The sequence below is a fragment of the Triticum aestivum genome, chromosome 2D (genome assembly GCF_018294505.1).
Source record: "Triticum aestivum cultivar Chinese Spring chromosome 2D, IWGSC CS RefSeq v2.1, whole genome shotgun sequence".
NCBI classification, from domain to species: Eukaryota; Viridiplantae; Streptophyta; class Magnoliopsida; order Poales; family Poaceae; genus Triticum; species Triticum aestivum.
In genome coordinates this window covers 600,828,366-600,848,056 of record NC_057799.1, presented here as the reverse complement: position 1 = coordinate 600,848,056, position 19,691 = coordinate 600,828,366, and the positions used below count along the sequence as shown (strand labels likewise).

The 19,691-nt window shown below is 46.1% G+C and overlaps 1 protein-coding gene across 1 annotated transcript; it reads left to right on the top strand.

The window, feature by feature from the left end:
* The first annotated feature begins 809 nt into the window (after nucleotides 1–809).
* Nucleotides 810–3,166, top strand: LOC123056019 (uncharacterized). The gene is made up of 4 exons (XM_044479792.1): nucleotides 810–996; nucleotides 1,134–1,202; nucleotides 1,811–2,043; nucleotides 2,227–3,166. The coding sequence occupies exons 1-4, from the start codon at nucleotides 810–812 to the stop codon at nucleotides 2,851–2,853; spliced, it is 1,116 nt and encodes a 371-aa protein (XP_044335727.1). The 3' UTR covers nucleotides 2,854–3,166.
* Nucleotides 3,167–19,691: the final 16,525 nt, after the last annotated feature.

Genomic DNA, 19,691 nt, shown 5'->3' with positions numbered 1-19,691 from the left:
TCAACACGAGTGTAGAAGAGAAGACATGTCAGTAGAGCAATTTTTTTTAGCAAAGGCATGTATGTTAATGGACGGGCCGGCAAGCGAAGAACTGGGCCATAATTACTTGTGGAGAAGAATAGCTTCTTCTTGGGCCAGCCTCCGAGGAGAGACCGGGCCGGACTGACAAGTATACAACCATCCCAACCGGCCACATCACTGTTGAAAAAGGAAACCCCAAGGACCGGCGGCGGCGGCGGCGGAGACAGAGATCGACGGTGCGGGCAAGAGGCAGCGATGAGCAGCGGGTCGATCTCGTCGGACAGCGAGATGCTGATGGAGGAGATCATCTCCCTGCGGAGAGAGCGGAAAGACATCATGGAGTCTCTTACTCCCAGGATTTCTTGCTGGAGGGATCAGATCTCTGGAGCAGCAATCTCGTCCTTCCATAAGATGGACTCGAGCACCATCAAACCAGCCTCCAGTTTCCAGTCCGACTCACAGCAGCAGGTATACTTGACGGACGACTTCGATGTTCTGGAGGACGTCGAGGATTTGGGCCAGCGGATGCTATCTTTGGCACATTCTCTTTCGACCTCCCATGCCCCCATCTCCTTGTACAAGGCGGACGAGCTGGTTAGCACAGCATCCAAATTAGAGAGGATCTCGCTGGATTTCTACAATTCTACCGAGGCGGCAATGGAAGGAGGCAGCGGATGAGGAGAGGGATAGGATGATGGAGATTCGGAAGACAGAAGGAGAAGGTACTGCTGAGGAGTTGGATGAAGAGATGGAGATGGAAGGAAGATGAAGAGACTCGGAGAAGGAAGATGAGGAATGATGATGAGCTGAGCAAGCTTTTTCTGTCCCACGAATTCTTGCAACTCTCCTCCAATGTCCTGGATAGACCCTACTGCTACAAAAATGAGTTGGCCATGCTGTTTACGGTGGAGGAAGAGGAGGAGTATGAGAGGGTGATGGAGGCAGAGAGGGAGATGGAGAGGCAGAGGGCGAAGAGTAAGCAGAGGAGGCAGAGGGAGAAGAACAAGCAGCAGATTATGGTGAAGGAGGAGCGCGTTGCTGATGAGCAGCAAACAAAATCTCAAACGGAGCAACTCAAAGAGTGGAGGATGATGAGCTGGAATTTTTCGCAGGCCACCGTAGCACCTGGGAACGCTCTAGTGGCAGCAAGGCTGGGCGGTTCGGTGGCTTCGAAGATAAAAGTAAGTAAAATATCCACGCTAAACTTTATTCGTTTAGTCTATTATTATTATCTTGGTGAGACAAAAAATTACTTACTATTTCGCTGGCACTCGCTGTCCTATTATTCACCAGTACCTGTGTGTGTCATAAGGTGCGGATGGACAAACGGGATGCAAATGAATCTGAAGATCTGACCGTACCATAATAAATATATGGCTTGACCTACTAAATTCCAGTAAGCGGCAAGTTAACTATGGGACTTGCTACAACATAAAACTGAATCTGCAATAAGTCATTTATTTATAGTATTGGTCTGATTAAAAAGTGTGAAGTAAGACCCATTGAGTATGGACAATTGGGCACAGTTAAATTAGGAAATAATCTGCAACTCAAGGATACTCACATTGTCATATTTATAGTATAGGAAAGTGTTAAAATTGAATTAGAGCTTTAATGTGGTATAAGGACTGAGGAATATCTGGGTAAATGCAAGTATTCACACTTACACGGTTCAACAAAACAGGGGGGGGGGGGGGGGGGAGTGGTATCTGCTTGAGATCTCTTTGTACTACTAACTCTTGAAGCATTTGAAAGTGAACTGATGGTCTTTGTTTAATTTGTGTTGCAGCGACATTAAGTCCTCTCCAATTTACGCACTGCACACCCGGTATCCTTCTGCCCCGTGCCGCTGTCACTGAAAGAACGTTGCAAATCTACTCATTCAAACTTGTTGGACTAACGGAGCAGCTGAAGTGGCCACTCTCTGTTTATGGCGTGGTTGCTGCCCGAGACACCGTAGACCGCAACCGCAACCTTCTCTTCTCTCGGTCGAGGATCAGGGGTCAATTACTCTCTGGACATGTATGTACTGTTGTATATTCACTTTCTCTTCATTGTCCTCTTCTTCTTTTAAGTAATACATACTTCTTTGTCCTCTGTTTCTTTTAAGTAATATATAATTCTTTGTCCTCTGGTTCTTTTAAGTACTATTTTTCTTCCTCTTCAGCCAAACACTATAATGATGATTTAATCTAATGATTGCAGGACTCTTATCTGCGCTTGACTGGCCCGTCTCGAGCAATTCTAGTTGGGGATTATGTTGACTTTGAAGTTGAACTAAAAGTACGTGATGGAGATGATGAGCACAATGATACACAGTTGATGTGTGTTAGCAAGCGGTATAAAGAAGCAGACGGCGACGGTGAGCAACCTTTACTCTTCGATAGCCCATTCTGTACTGCGGAGTTGAGGTTTGAGCTTTTTCCTACGACGGTCCAGCTCACTGTATTGTCCGTTCGTGTTGTTGGAGGGGAGTTCCCTTTTAGCTCTGGGGGTCAGGTTGCTTGTATTGTTTCTGGCCGTGAGAGGGTTGTGCTGTTTGATTCTACTGAAAAAATTACTAGAGAAGACGAAGTAGTTTTGGATGGTTATGTTCCTTTGTCAAGAAACGCCATTTCAGTAGAGTTTGAAAAAGGAGTGACTGTTGAGGTAACAGCCTATGTTGATTCTGGTTCTATCTCTGATCTTGTCCACTTCCCTTCCAAGTGGTGCAACATTAGTCAGGATAGATGTTTCATCTGTGGTTCTGAGGTGGAGATTACCGTTGCATGGTCCCAGGTTGTGAGAGACAAGATGGAGATGTTGCTGGAGGGATACGCTACCCAGGTGTAGTGTGCTATCTGTAATCAGGAGTGGTAATTGTATGTCGGCAAGTATCAACTGTATATATTATTATTTTGTATGTTGCCTCTATATTTTGTATGTCGGCAAGTAGTATGTATGAAGTCTATATTACTCCCTCTGTTCACTTTTATAAGACCTTGAAGACATTTCAGACAATATACAAAACAGTCCATTTTGAGTTATCTAAAATGACTTACAAAAGTGAACGGAGAGAGTATATTATTTGACTCTTATGTGTTAATGAGCAGTCGTGTTATGTGAAATATTCAGGAAGTAGCCTTGAAAGCCAAGTTTGCTTGTACTGGCATTATGTTTACTTGTGTTGTGTGCCATTGCAAATATTCTGCTCAGCTGCTTAATACATGTAAGATTGGGATGTCCTGCATTTAATCTCCCACCTGGTACCATTGTTGCATTGCTTGTGAAGGGTGTCCTCCAGGGATGGTAGATCGTGTGCTTTGCTTACCCAGGGAAGAAATACAAGTTAGGATGGTCTCGAGTTTGCAAGTCACAGCCCAAAAAAAATAATTGAGAGTCAATTAACAAGTTGGGATGCAATCCAGATTTCACATAAGAGCATCTCCAACAGCCGCGCCAAAAGATGCGCGCGCGATAAAAAGCCCATTTAGCGCGCGCGCGCGAAGTTTTCGCGCGCTCCAGCGGCGGCGGGAAACAAGCGCGAGGTAAACGTTTGCGCGCGCGCGGTAGAAAGTTGTCGGTCGCGCGATAGATTTGGCGCACCGCTTGCGGCGCTCGCCACGCGTTCCTCCACATTGCCACGCGCGCATTTTCCCCGCCTCCTCGCCGCTTCCACTGCTTTCTCGCCGTTTCCTCTTCGCTTCAGCGCTCCGCCACCATGTCGCCACGCCGCCGAGGAACTTCGCGCTACCGCGGCGTCCGCGAGTGCCCCAACGGCTGGTACTACGCAGACATCTGGTCCGGTGACGTCCGGCTCGGCCTCGGCACGTTCCAGACCGCGCACGAGGCCACCCGCGCGACGCGGCGGCGGGGTGCCTAGAAAGGCCTCCGTCGTAGATGAATTTTCGTGACGTCTACACCGTGAACAGGCGCAGGCCGTCGCCCCTCCGCCTCGTCTTATCACGGACCAGGACCATGCGGAGCACCGTCGGCGGCACCGCCGCCTCCTCATCGTCGAGGAGGACGAGCAAGACATGGCGGAGTGGCACCGGCACCACCCGGAGGACGTTGCCGACGAGCGCGCCTACTGGGCGGAGAGGACGGCAAGGCACCACGCGGAGCGGGCGGACCGGCGTCGGCGGAAGGCACTGGCCATATCGTTGAAGCGGGTGGGAAGTCGATCTTCACGTCAGACGATGAACGTTGGGATGACATATGGATCGATACCTCGGAAAACACTACCGAGGATGAGGATGATGATGAGGACGACTCGGAGTAGTTCTAGCTGCACCGTAGTTTATCTAGTTGCACCGTAGTTTAATTTTATGTAGTTGCACCGTAGTTCTGTTTATCTATCTATGCTATGAACTATGTAAAATATCTTTGTATTGTTTTTTATCTATGCTATGAGAATTATGTATGGTTTAAATCTATGCACCGTAGTGTTTGTGCGAGAGAGCGCGCGCTGCATTTTAGCGCGGCTGCTAGAGTCAGCGTTGCCCGCCGCGCCAAACCAGGCGATGGGCGCGCTGTAAACTGGTTTTTAGCGCGCCGCGCATTGGGCGGCTGTTGGAGATGCTCTAAGAGGTTGGTGACAGGAGTGAACTGCCCTAATGTCTGAGTTGGTTGAATAGTATCCACGGTTTATTTTCGTCCCACCAGTTTCGTCTGGCTTATTTTCGTCTCACATGCATCCCACCACTGTATCTCCTCACGTTGGTTTTTTAATCCTCGCAATGAAAACTTTCCTAACCTTTTTAAAATTTCCTAACTAGACATGTTACAAACGGGCATCAATAAAATTTAGTTTAATGACAATCAATTCTAAATTCTAACTTTGCTAATGCATTGATCTTTGCCTTTTGTCACTAATAATTATCTCTCTCTACTCCTAATGGGGGAGTACCTCCCCCACCAAGCTCTCTCTCTCTAGATCTCTTAGATCGTCAGCTGGTCGCGGAGGCACATATAGGTTTCGGCTCCACTAATGGCGACATCAAGGGCTGGTTCAGGCCGGCTATCGTGGAGCCTGTTTCTTCGTGGACCCAATTCTTCGACGAGTTGCTGGAGAAAGACAGGGGCTTGAGGGGGATTCGGATTCTACGAGTCGGAGCGGCATATGGGGCGGTTCCTGAGCCTGGTATGCGAGGGATCGGCACCAGGGCAGGCAAGCGGTTCCTGGCATGGCAACATTGGTGCAGCACACCGGCTCAGTCGCCCGGACCAAGGGGAGGCTCGTTCACGTACGCCCTCAACCGCGTGCTCGGCTGACCCCACGCCTTTTCCAGTAAACACGTGTTGCCTCGTCCCCGTCAAAATGTTCCTTAGCACTACAAATATCTCTAGCTATCATGTTGCTCAATGTTTTGTTGCGATCGTATGAAAGGTAGGCAGATTCCTTCCCAATGCCACATGTTCCTGCACTTGTATGCTTTTGAAATTGCAGAAATGGTGCTGGCCTAATTCACCGCTTCCAGTTCCAGTGAGATTATTTATTATTCGGCTATGAGTTATTACTAACTTCATGGTTTTCTTTTTCTACAGTTGGGCTTTTATAGTTGAATTCCTACTTCCTCCGTTTCAAATTACTCGTCGCAGAAATGGATGTATCTAGAACTAAAATACATCTAGATACATCCATACCTGCGACAAGTAATTCGGAACGGACGGAGTACATGTTAAGCAGGCTGCAACGAGCAAGTAATCTTCTTTGGAGTGCCACCAAATCAAATTTAGAGATTATGTTTGTACACCCTTGTTAACAGAGATGGCAGGGCATGCATGCATTGGCCCTTCTCTACTTGGTACTTCAATCAAATGGTGGTAGTCAATTTTATCTAAGAGCTATGTCTGATATGTGGCCTCTCAAGTGAACACTGACGTGCCACAAAGCGAGCTACTGATATCTTGTGAAGTGAAAATATGGTATGTGATTACGGGCTATGCATGGGAGTTTAGATATTTTCACACGTTTGTTTTGGATGCTGGTGTACTATTGAATTTGATTTAGATGTCAAGTGTACATTCATGAGCGCCATGAGAAAACAAGCACTACATGGATGCGTTCCTGATGTTCTTTTTCATCAAAATGTGACAAAGTTTAATTACCTCCAATATGCATGCCCTAGTCAGTCTTAAGAGCATGAAGCCTGCTTATTTGTCCAACATATGCCATTGGGTGCAGATTCCAGACCTGCCATCCTATTTGTCCAATAGGCCAACTGCCTATACAGAATATCTGTCAAGAATGCACTAATGCGACTTATGCAGACCTCTTTCATTTGTTTGAGAAATTTGCAAGAAGAAAAAAAGTGCAGTGTTGTGAATAAAATATAAGACTGGGATCAGTGTTTCTACAACAACACAGGTGTGTTCATGTATTTTTTTTGTTCGTATTACCTTTTCTGCCGTTCCCAGTAATCCATGCCTTGCTGCATATTCAATAAAATTCCTCTAATTCTGGCTTAGTTGTTTCCTCAGCTTCTGTCTGACGAGGACGTGATGGATCCGAGGAAGTTTCTGATGCAGACATAGCTTTGGAAGGAAGTTTTGTCGCGTGGTGCTTACATGCTGGTGGTACTCTTGGTGGTTTCTATAGTCTTATTGCCAACTGAAAAGAAGTAACGTAACATTTGTTGGGCTTAATTCATCCATCAATGCCAAAATACAAAAGGCTGACAAACAAAAATGAATAGTTATGTGGCCTGTTGAAGAAAAATCAAAAAGGGAAAAAAGATAATAGTATTTCTAAAGGTATTTTTCTGGAGATCCAACAATACCCATTTTATATATTTATTTTGAAAGAAATAAATATATTGATCAGAAGTGTCATATAGAGAACTGTTATAAAGTTGTTTTTAGTATACTAGCAATAATTCCAGACGATGACACTACTATCAGCTGTAAAAGCTATTTTTAGTACTCTATTTCACAACACCCAATGAGCAGCTACCTATGTACGTAAAGAATCTTAGTATTATGAATTTTGGCATCAACGGACAGAATTACGTGTAAAGTATAAAACCTTTTGAGGTACAGTCATCTTAATAGACTAGATCACCACACGGTGCTAAATGAATCAACAAGCTAGCTGCTAATTAACACTAGTAGAAAACTGGGCTTTGGTCACAGGGCAATATTTACATTAGTCTCGGTTCAGTCACAAACCGGGATTAATGTGACCATTGGTCCCGGTTCGTGCGGCCAGGGGCCTGCCAGGCCTCGTGGGGGCATTGGTCCCGGTTCGTCCGGCCCCTTTGGTCCCGGTTGGTGGGACAAACCGGGACCAATGGGCCTCGCTCCTGGCCCACCACCATTGGTCCCGGTTGGTGGCTTGAACCGGGACCAGAGGCTCACCCTTTAGTCCCGGTTCATACCACAAACCGGGACTAAAGGGTTGGTCCTAGTAGCGGTCAGAGTTTAGTCCCACCTCGCCAACCGAAGAGCGCTCACACTGGTTTATAAGCCCGTCCCTCTCTGCCTTGTTGAGCTCCTCTCAAAGTGAAAATAGATGCCCTTATACAGGGAATTTGATCTAAATTCATAGTAAATTTCTTTGAATTTCATAGAAATTTATTATGAATTTAGGTTGAATTTTCTCTATAGGCGCATCTATGTTCATATTTTTATAGTAAATAAAATAAATAAACCTTAATAGAATAAATAAAAATAAATAAACCTTAATAAAATAAACTATAGTAAATAAAATAAATAAACCTTAATAAAATAAATAAAAATAGCAGCAGTAAAATAAATAAAAATAGCAGCAGTAAAATAAATAAAAATAAAATAAATAAAGTAAAATACATAAGTAATTAGAAACAAAATGGAATAAAATAAATAATTTTTTTATTCATATATATATGTATTGACCCCCTTCTTCAAATTAGATGTTTCGGATGCGGGATGAACTCCTAGCAGAAGATCGTATGCGAGCAATTCAAGAGGAATTGGCGGCATTCTTCCTTGACCACGTGATCGCTGAAAACGGAGAATACTATGTGGACCCTGTGTTCTTACAATTTAATTAGGAGATTATATTGTAAGAGATAATTATTGTATATATGTAGCCGGTAGTGTCAGATAGATATACGAGAACTTGTTGTTCGACCAATCTCTCGGAGAAGGAGAGGTGGTCGATATCACTTCTCTCTGTATGCATATGTTCATGACGATCTTCTGTTTCCTTCATTTGCTTACTAGCTAGCGTGTCTAGTCCTCTCCATACGTATATAGTACGTAGCGTCGACCAAGCACGGAGATAAGAGAGGACACTTCTCTCTATTAATTAGCTAGCTAACACAATATATGAAACACCTAAATTAATCCCCCAAACCCCCCCCCCCCTTAAAAAAAACAAAAACCCCAGCCCCTGAAATGCTGACGCGTGGATGCCTATTGGTCCCGGTTGGTGGCACCAACAGGGACCAAAGGCCTCCCTGCCTGGGCTGGCAGCAGCGGCCACGTGGAGGACCTTCTGTCCCGGTTCGTGTAAGAACCGGGACTAAAGGGTTAGGGCTTTAGTAACGAGCCTTTAGTCCCGGTTCGAAAACCGGGACAAAAGGCCCTTACCAACCGGGGTAAAAGCCCCTTTTCCTACTAGTGTAACTCTTCGGTGCATGAATTTGCATACTTCTAAATCTCAAAACCAAGTTCAAACATATGATTAGGATGATCAACATTTGACATGTGGGATTCTTTTTCTTTGTAATATGATGATGACAAAGTTATCTCCAGGTCTAAGTGCCTCAAGTTTGCATACAATAGGTTACATATTACTGTGGGGGCACTTGTCCACAGTGGTCCCCTGTATGAAAATAAGTGCAGATCTGTATTATTTTTCCTTCACATATAACTAGCTTATGAACTTCAGATTTTTTTTTCTTGGGAGTATGTATTTCCATGATCAGTTTCACAGTACAGCATAATGGCATCGTCGACTTCACGAACTACAACGGCTAATATTATAGAGACTTGTCAACAAGGAGTTGCAAATATAAGGAATAAATATGAACATCTTGCTATTTTTGAGATGGAGAAAGATGATGAACATGTTTGCTGAACGGAATTTTTTTCCACTAATAAGTTAGCAAAAATGTACAAAAGAGTCCAGAGTTAGGACTCGGCTAACAAAGTCAGAGAGACTAAAGGGGGTTTGCATGGTAATATACAAGAAGAGGGAAGAAGAATTACAAATAAGATGTCAACTACAGGACAAGAGAATCTATGTGTTATTCTTCAACTCTAAAAGAGATAAAATAAAGATCCTTCTTAAACATAACCTTTCAATGTGCAATGGAATGCACCTTCCCCTCAATGATCAACCAATTTCTGATATGTTTCCATATATTCCATAGTACACATCCAACCACTTCAACAAACCAGGTTCTATTCGTGTTTTCTTCCTTTATTAGACTTTTTTCATTCTTGCCCTTCATTGATATAATTTAAACAGATAGTTTTTGCCCTTTTTTTGCCTTTTCACTCTGTTTTCTTTATCTTAAGTCAACAGGGGCGCGTAAATACAAGTCACCACAAAATAAGCTTGGCAGCATCTCGTATTCTCGTCAAAGTGATGTATGTGTTGCAGACCACTTTTTGTCAAGTTTCAGGTCAGTGCCTATTCTCTAGACCATAGTCATCGGGGCCATAAGTGTGTGCGGAAGTTCAGTAACAAACTCATCAAATTAGGGACCTTGCATCTAAAGAGAGGAGAAGAAAGAATAAATTATGTCAACAGAATGAGCTACTACCACTGAATAGAATCTGTTTTTAGAATGTATGTAAAGGACATGGCTTAACTAATTGTTGGGTTTAATCATTAGATATTTGTTGAGGCGCGCGTAAGTATAATCTGACATTGATAATAGAAGATATGTGAATTCTCAATGCATAGAGCACTCTTCACTCTATATTATCTCAGAAAGCCATTTCCTCCCAAATCTAGCTGGTGGCGGAGCTTGAAAAGCGCCAGATGATTTGTGTGGTTGATGTGCTGCCTCTTCATTTCTTGACAAATGATAACTGATAAATAGTCGAAATTGTTTTGTACATTGTTGCTTACTTGGGAGACTTTTAGCGTGCAAAGTAAGTAATACATCAAGCGAATATTGTCTTTGGAGGCCGAGCTCCATGGAGCTCGGTTTTGAAAAAAAAAAACAAATTTCATCAAATTTCATATTTTCTACATTTCAAAAAATTCTAAAAAAATACACAGATATACATGAAGGCATACCACACATGTGTGTAAATTTTCAGGGCAAAATGCGTTCAAATGAGGGCTGCACAAAAAAGACAAATCCGGGCCTTTCTAACAAACGATACTATTCATCCTCCCAAACCATGAATTTGTGTTTTTGTACAGGTCGCATTTCAACATTTTTTTCCTGAAATTTTACACACATACATATAACATTCTTGTTGTAACACCCCAAAATTTTGACCTTGTTTTATTAATTAAAATTTTGCCAGGAAATTAAATTTTTATTTTCTGGATTTATCTTTTGATTTCAGAACCCCTCTTCTCTTTAATATTGTGGGTTTTTACCTCAAGTGGGAACTTTCCAAAAAAATATTATTGGACTTGTATCCCCTCTCAAGAAAACATTCCTTTTATCAGTGGATTTGTTTGCATAATTGTTTTTCCTGAGCTTTATTTTTAAAAATGATTTTTATAAGTTTTAGAGGCTCCTTTGCACTACAACCCTTTTATAGATTCATTTAAAAATTTCACCAAAATTTGGGGATGACATTTGGTGTTCCTAAATCACTTTTATGCAAAAACCTCTCATAATCAATTGTGAATTTTGAGCTTTACCCCAGGTTTTCAAATCTGGTCCAGATTGTGAACTGCACTACAACCTATTTAAATATTTCTTTAAAAATTCTCCCAAGTGTTTGGAGATGTCAGTAGATGCATATAATTCAACTTCATGCAAAAACCCATGAGTGTTCTTTGAAAAATTTGAACAAATCATCCTCTTTTGCTCTCTGGTCCAGTTTGGCCTTTTCTACTGCAACCCTAATTTAATTTGCTCTAGTGCCCATGAGCTTTTTCCTGCTTGTAGTCCTCCCTACCAAACCCTTAAGTCCAGGAAAGTGGACCTATTGGGGTATTTTTGGTTCATGAGATAATAACCTTTAGTTTCTGCCCAAAATTGGTTTTCTCAAATATTTGCACTAACAAGTTTCTGGTCTTGACCAACTAACCTTGCCACCTTCTTTAGCATCTAAAGAGACTATGGCCTGGAGTTCTTGGCCACCCCAAGAGTTGCCTAGATGCCCATGGCATTCTGTCGAGCACCTTGCGTTCATGGACAGCTTTGGCATTGTTTTATGTTTGCACTATGATCTTGCCCCTCTGGACAAACCAGCATGTCCACTAGTCTCCTAGCCACCCTAGCCTAGACCTGGTAATCCCCAGCCCCACCCAAGCCTCCTGGCATGCCTTGGCATTTTGCCGAACACCTCGCGTGCGTGCGCTGGGCGCGCCCAGAGCGCACGTTTTGCACGCGCGCGCACCGAGCCGCCGCGTCTCACTGCCGCCCTCCCCGCGCTAGTGCTGACCCTTGGCCACTCACCGCCAACACGCTCGACTCCTCCCTCGCCGCAGAGCCGCTCCTGGAGCTCCACAGCGCCACCGACGCAAGCCGCCACCGCCGCTCCGACAACCCCTGCCGTGGACGGCGCCGCCCGAGCCACTCCAGCGTGCCAGCTGCCCCTTAGAACAGTCCATCCTCATCCGCTCGCCCTGCCCAACCCGCTAGCCTCCACCACGTCGCCTTGCAGGCTACAGAACAGCGGTTCGCCGGCGAGCTTATCCGCAGCCACGGGACCGACGTCGTCGCCTATATATAGGCCCTTCTCCGACTCCCCTCGACATCGAGCAGTGCCCCAATTCTCCCTTAGAGCTACCCCAAGCCACGGATTGACCAGAAGAGGCCGTCTTCCTCATCTCTGGCAGGTTCGGCCGCCGCCGCCCTCCGGTCCATTTCGTCGCAAGCAAGGCCTCCCCAGCCCATCCAGAGCCACCGTCCTCTTCCCCTCGATCTTGCGGAGCCGCCCAAACCCTCAGCTTCGATGGGGAGCCACCGTAGCATGAAGCCCCAATCCTCCCGAGGCCGCCGTCCGCCGCAGAGCTCGCCGCCGGCGACTCCCTCCACCCCCGCCAACCTAGCGACCACTGGAAGGACCGCCCGGGAGCAGCGGATCCATCCCCGCCCTCAGAACCCCGCGGGGAGCCGCCGTTCGTCGACGGCGATCGCCGGAGTCCCGCCTTCGCTCGGGCAGAGGAAGAGGAGGGAGAGGCGACTGGTCAAACCTGACGAGTGGGCCCCGTGGTCCCACTGTCAGTGACCCCGAGCCGGCCCGCGCTGTTTTAAGTGAAAGCGTAAACCCAGAAGTACGTCGCCTCCATCTCGAAAACGTATTTCTATTCGAACCGTTTTCTTTTCTGTTTTATTTTAAAAACAGACTTTGACTAAACTTTGACTGGCTATAACTTTTTAAATATAAGTCCAATTGATTTGATTCTTTTTCTGTTGTTTCTCAAATTTTGTCTAGTTTATTTTCATATTTATTTGAAAATTTGCCAAACAACTTTTTTGTACTGTTTTGAAACTATGTGTTAATTTGAATATTTTCAAAAATAGGATTTTTGGAGAGAGGAGAAAACTTTCAAAAGTTCTGGAATGCACCCTGCCTCTCCACAACTTGAAGGCAAGCATTCTGAACCCGGGCATAATATTTTGTGTGTTGTTTGATACGGTTACAACACCACCTTGACATGGAGCATTCGTTATTTTATGTGGCAATACAATCATACGCATGAGTGCATGATGGAGGTTCTTTGCTGTTAGAAATGGATATGCTGGTGATAGTAATCATCCTCGTAAGCTTTTCATGCATACCGGAAGGAAGCCGGGAAAGTCTCTGTCTTGGGTAGACACGAGCTTGTCCCTAGTCCCTCGTCGAGACGAGTGTGTCCGGTATGGCATGATGAGGTATGATGGGTGGTGATTCTATCGGTTAATTGAAATATATTTGTTATGCTAATCATACAGGGAATACTTGAACCTCCTGAGTCGGCCGTAGATCGAGTCTTGTTCCAGTAACCCCCATACTTGTTTCGTACTACCACTTGTCCCTGCCGCAGGTAGGATACGGTTCAGTAAGTTGTCAACCCATTACCAAGCACACACCGTACAGAGAGGCCATGGTGGAAGATACCGGAGGCATCCGGTAGGCATGCCACCTGGTCCGGGGGCATGGGTGTTTCCGGTTGTAGCCGAGGGGAGTGGCTTCCCTAGTTTGCGCGCGTTATAAATTTTGTGATCCCATGCTAATTCGAGGTTGTAGCCTCCCCACTTAGAGTTTTGCTTGACAGGTGTCGTGGGTGATTCCAGACACCGGTAAGTTAAGCTGGTGTGTGCGGGTCAGGCGTGTTTTCAATTAAAAGACCGTAGACGGGATTAGTCCCGATGGACTAAAGAAATCCGTTACTCGTGGGTAAAGAGTACACCCTCTGCAGAGATTAAACATCTATTTGAATAGCCGTGTCCATGGTTAAGGACTACAGTCTGGGAAGGGTCAAGTGTCGGTCTTAGTGTCGGTCTTCGGAGGAGAAAAACTGCTAAACCAGAACATTGATTATGACCTGTGACATATGAGGATTATGATTATTATTATTGTGGACGAACCATTTACATTATTTTAATTATTGAGTATCCCTGGGACGGTTCTACCTCCTGGATATTCACTGTGATTATTCTTATATAAGCCCTTTATGTGGTGTCGCTCAGACGCCCGACTGTGGCATGCTTGTTATTTATTTACTTTATAAGCCCTTTATGTGGTGTCGCTCAGACGCCCGACTGTGGCATGCTTGTTATTTAAATTCTTTATAAGCCCTTTATGTGGTGTCGCTCAGACGCCCGACTGTGGCATGCTTGTTATTTCTTTTATTTATAAGCCCTTTATGTGGTGTCGCTCAGACGCCCGACTATGGCATGCTTGTTATTTCTATTATTTATAAGCCCTTTATGTGGTGTCGCATAGACGCCCGACTGTGGCATGCTTGTTATTTCCTTTATTTATAAGCCCTTTATGTGGTGTCGCTCAGACGCCCGACTGAGGCATGATTTATCTTATTATCCTTTCGAGGCGTCGCTTCAGACACTCGATCGGTGCATTCTATTTCTACTCCCGTATTGTATATTCATATTTTATATGAACAACCTGCATGCGTGCATCATGGATTTTGTTTATTTCGTGACTGACGTTATGATCATAGAATATTTCAGAGCATGATTATCCCTTGTTATATTATACCCGTGTTCATAATGTTTGCGAGTAGATTCAAAAGTACTCACTGGCTTATCCCTGGCTATTGTCTTGGCCAGATTTCTCGCATGGAGAGGAGCGTTGCGATGACAGCCCCAGAACCTACGCAATGATGATAGCAGCCTCGCGAAGATAGGAGTTAGCCTGGTCAGCTGTTCCTGTGGGAAATGGAGTCCCATAGACGCAGATGAACCACAAACCGCTTCCGCCATCAACCACTAGAAACAAATTGTTGTACTCAGAGGCCACAATGGTCTTGTACTACATATTTTGTACTTTGCTTGGAATTTCTGTATCGAGTTGGTGCCTCATCAGCTAACAGTAATCCTGGGGCTGGTGAGCACAAGGGCCATTTTCTGGGAAATTAATATCCCGAATATCCGGTCCTGACAAACTTGGTATCAGAGCCAGGCTGACCAATGGCTAATCCTATCTTAGCCAGGTCAATAAATCTAGTTTAACCTATCCACCAGACCATGACCCAACCCCGGCCAAGCTTCTCGTGTAAGATAGCCACACAGTGACCCCGACGCTTTTGGCAGTCGGTGCCCAACCTATCAACCTAGCCTGTCGATCACGCGCCAGTGACCGACACCTAACATGTCTCATTCGCAAGCGTGCGAAGGAAGGCTCCGTCTCCTTTTTCTATAAAAAGGGCACGCTAGCCTCAACACAGCACAACACAACCTCTACCCCAAACCAAGCAAAAATGCTTGGACCCATTGTTCATAATGAGACCACAGCAACCAACCTTGGAGGTTTTGTGACCGTGCTCGCAAACCTCACCCGCCGTGCCTATGCATTAGAAGAGCCCCCAGAATATGTTGTGTACCAAGGACCCATGAGCGGTGAGAGCCGTCAGTTCTGGGCCACTGTGCACATCTATGGTAGGGGTCTATCACCAGAACGCCCCTACAGGTTCACTGGAAGGACAACTTCCTTTGAGCCACAAGCCATCCAGCTAGCTGCTCGAGAAGCTATAGTGCAACTCCGGCACTTGTCGCCCAGAGTTAACTGTCGCTCGTTCTACTACTACCCTAGTCGTAATGGGTATGGTAGGCCGCCCAAGGTTGCCAACGGAGATCACGAGACGGATCCTGCATTGTTGCATCTGGTGCGCTATGTAAGCGCACTAGAGGAACTGTTCGATCAAATCACCCTTGATCTGATCGCAACTCGTGGAGAACTGGTTCGCCAAACCCCGGCAAGAGGAGAAGATGAGCCCGACGCCGACAACCCAGTCGTGCTGTTCGGACAACCAATTGAGTCCTTGAGGACTTCCCCAGCCATCGACCAAAACGCTTGGGTGTCCCCAGAAGTGCTTCGTCGCTTTTTGGGAACACGCTCCAACGGGATTGTGGCCAACAACCCCCGCGATGGTCATCATCGCTACCCCGACCCTGCAGCCCCTCAACCTCATCCAGCTAATCCCGACGGTGAAACCCGTGGAGAAGCCTCGACGTCCACAAGGCACGTCCGCCTAGATATGAACGAAGTAGACTAAGTCGCTCGAGTAGTACCGAGCCTCAGTGTTTCTACGCCTTGTAATTGTGTGATCCTGTATCACCATAATTAAATGCTGTCTGCTTGTGCGCCCCTATTTTTGAATAGTAGCCATGCATAAGTGCGTCAGCGTACAGTTACATTTTAAATTCCGGGCGCGGCTACCAAAACCACACCCGACGACACCCATAGCAATGCGTCACATTTATGAGATATGTGTATCTGTGGCATTGACCCCAACCCCAAGAGCAGAACCGACAAACTAGTTACCCTTCACCACGGTAAATAACCCAGCCCCAATGCTATATAAAAGGCCACCTCGTGACCTTGCCAAGTACCCCTCACCTTGTGCACAACACTCACATCCATTTCTTTGCCATGCCGACCCCCAGTATTTATCTGAGAACTCCAGACGCAACCCCAGGTAGTTTTGTTAAAATATTGTGGGACTTTACCTGCAGTACCATGAGTGCCATCCATCCACCCCAGTACGAGTTGCTCAAATCGAGGATCACCCCATCCACCTCGAAATATTGGGCAGTGGTGCACATCCCTCCCGCAAACCCAAACCAAGACCCAACGGAAGTCTCCTTCGTGGGGAAATCCATGCCGACTCCGCATATGGCCATAGAAGCTGCTGCGTACGAAGCGCTTGCCCGTCTTCGATTCGCGGTACCCTATGCCTGCGAACGAGGGTATTATTACTTTCCGAGTCGTGCAGCACCCGGAGAAGTAGCATCTTTTCCCGGTGGGCGAATCGAAAGAGACCCGGTACTGGCCAACCTTGCCCAGTATGTTATCGCTCAAGAACGTTTGACTCAGCGGGTAATGGGTTATCTCCAGAGCCTCGCTGATTTAAATCCTCAGATCGCTATTGGCAGACCACTAAGGCCTGACCAGGAGAGACGCATTCATCGGCTAGTCAATCCGCTTCCCCCGATAGAAGAGGAGTGTGCCCCAGTACCAGAGACGTTTTCTCAGGACAATGTCCATTTACCGTTTTCATTGTAGGCGTCACCGCTATGTTTATTATCCCAGCATTTATTTATGTGTTGCAACTTATGCGTGGTATCCTAAATTTGTGCGACGGATCAAATATTTGGGTTCAATTATGTGAGCAGTTTTACTGCTGTTAATTTTTATTTAACTAATTTTCACTCGCGATAAATTCTGAAGTGAGGCTTTCCCTGGGTTGCTGCGGTGTATACCTCTTCACGACATAGATTTTTATTCACGCAGCACCATAACAGCAAACTCACAACCACAACCACTCGAACACGTGCGCTAATTACAAATCCTCGTGCACATTTTGCACCTAACTGATCACACCCGAGCACACCACAGTCTCAGTGGGAGAGATCTGTGAGTAATTTATTCGGGTGCAAGTGGCCTCCAGCACACTGACAACAGTTAGCACTCGATGCCGCACTTAATCCTCATGATCACCGCCGCCGTGGAGAGCCAACACTTGAGCGGCAGCATCACGACGATCATCAAGGATCATCGCGCACAGGAGCACGGAGAACCCCAGCAACGTCGCCAAACCTCCGCACATCAGGACCACGTACCAGTCCGGCATCACCTCCGCCATTAGAGCCTCGTCTCGAGCTCCTGCAAACAGAAATGGAGGAGAAGGAAGGAGAAGGAGAAGCGAGGCCAGGTGTGAGGAAGAAGAAAGGAGCACCGCGATCATTTTATAGCTCGAGATCGGTGTACGGTGGGCGAGGTCCACCAGCGCCGCTCATCGCTCGATCGCCGGTGTTCGGAGGCGAATCCGCGAGCAGTGCCGACAGTGCACTAGCCCGCGAGGTGAGTGCACGCTGCACCGGGAGCTAGCACGCCGCGCACTACCGCAGTACAGCCTAGATGCCCTACGCGCTAGACGTCGCCGGTGGAGAAAGCGCGGGAAAGCACGCGAGAGAGAGGAAGAAGAGAGGGCCAGAGGTAGAAGAAGAGACTGACAGTGGGCCCCGGGTCCACCTGTCAGCTAGAGAGAGCACTGTGCTCTCGGGTACGACCAGCGTATTTTAGTAATTTAGAATTTCTATTCTAAATTTACTATAACCAAAGTGGAAATATCTCTTTTTCCCCAACCATGGATTTTACCACGCAACGCAAGTATACCACTGTAGTTTTACACCACTTATTGCCCTCTCACTGTAGATACATTTTTTTTTGCATAAGTAGGATGATTTTTTTTCTTTGGTAAGAGCAATGTTTGTTCAAAACAGCTTTTAACAAATCTCGAGGATGAGATTTTTCTTAAGGGGGGTAGTGTTGTAACACCCCAAAATTTTGACCTTGTTTTATTAATTAAAATTTTGCCAGGAAATTAAATTTTTATTTTCTAGATTTATCTTTTGATTTCAGAACCCCTCTTCTCTTTAATATTGTGGGTTTTTACCTCAAGTGGGAACTTTCCAAAAAAATATTATTGGACTTGTATCCCCTCTCAAGAAAACATTCCTTTTATTAGTGGATTTGTTTGCATAATTGTTTTTCCTGAGCTTTATTTTTTAAAAATGATTTTTATAAGTTTTAGAGGCTCCTTTGCACTACAACCCTTTTATAGATTCATTTAAAAATTTCACCAAAATTTGGGGATGACATTTGGTGTTCCTAAATCACTTTTATGCAAAAACTCTCATAATCAATTGTGAATTTTGAGCTTTACCCCAGGTTTTCAAATCTGGTCCAGATTGTGAATTGCACTACAACCTATTTAAATATTTCTTTAAAAATTCTCCCAAGTGTTTGGAGATGTCAGTAGATGCATATAATTCAACTTCATGCAAAAACCCATGAGTGTTCTTTGAAAAATTTGAACAAATCATCCTCTTTTGCTCTCTGGTCCAGTTTGGCCTTTTCTACTGCAACCCTAATTTAATTTGCTCTAGTGCCCATGAGCTTTTTCCTGCTTGTAGTCCTCCCTACCAAACCCTTAAGTCCAGGAAAGTGGACCTATTGGGGTATTTTTGGTTCATGAGATAATAACCTTTAGTTTCTGCCCAAAATTGGTTTTCTCAAATATTTGCACTAACAAGTTTCTGGTCTTGACCAACTAACCTTGCCACCTTCTTTAGCATCTAAAGAGACTATGGCCTGGAGTTCTTGGCCACCCCAAGAGTTGCCTAGATGCCCATGGCATTCTGTCGAGCACCTTGCGTTCATGGACAGCTTTGGCATTGTTTTATGTTTGCACTATGATCTTGCCCCTCTGGACAAACCAGCATGTCCACTAGTCTCCTAGCCACCCTAGCCTAGACCTGGTAATCCCCAGCCCCACCCAAGCCTCCTGGCATGCCTTGGCATTTTGCCGAACACCTCGCGTGCGTGCGCTGGGCGCGCCCAGAGCGCACGTTTTGCACGCGCGCGCACCGAGCCGCCGCGTCTCACTGCCGCCCTCCCCGCGCTAGTGCTGACCCTTGGCCACTCACTGCCAACACGCCCGACCCCTCCCTCGCCACAGAGCTGCTCCTGGAGCTCCACAGCGCCACCAACGCAAGCCGCCACCGCCGCTCCGACAGCCCGTGCCGTGGACGGCGTCGCCCGAGCCACTCCAGCGCGCCAGCTGCCCCTTAGAACAGTCCATCCTCCTCCGCTCGCCCTGCCCAACCCGCTAGCCTCCACCACGTCGCCCTGCAGGCTACAGAACGGCGGTTCGCCGGCGAGCTTATCCGCAGCCACGGGACCGACGTCGTCGCCTATATATAGGCCCTTCTCCGACTCCCCTCGACATCGAGCAGTGCCCCAATTCTCCCTTAGAGCTACCCCAAGCCACGGATTGACCAGAAGAGGCCGTCTTCCTCATCTCCGGCAGGTTCGGCCGCCGCCGCCCTCCGGTC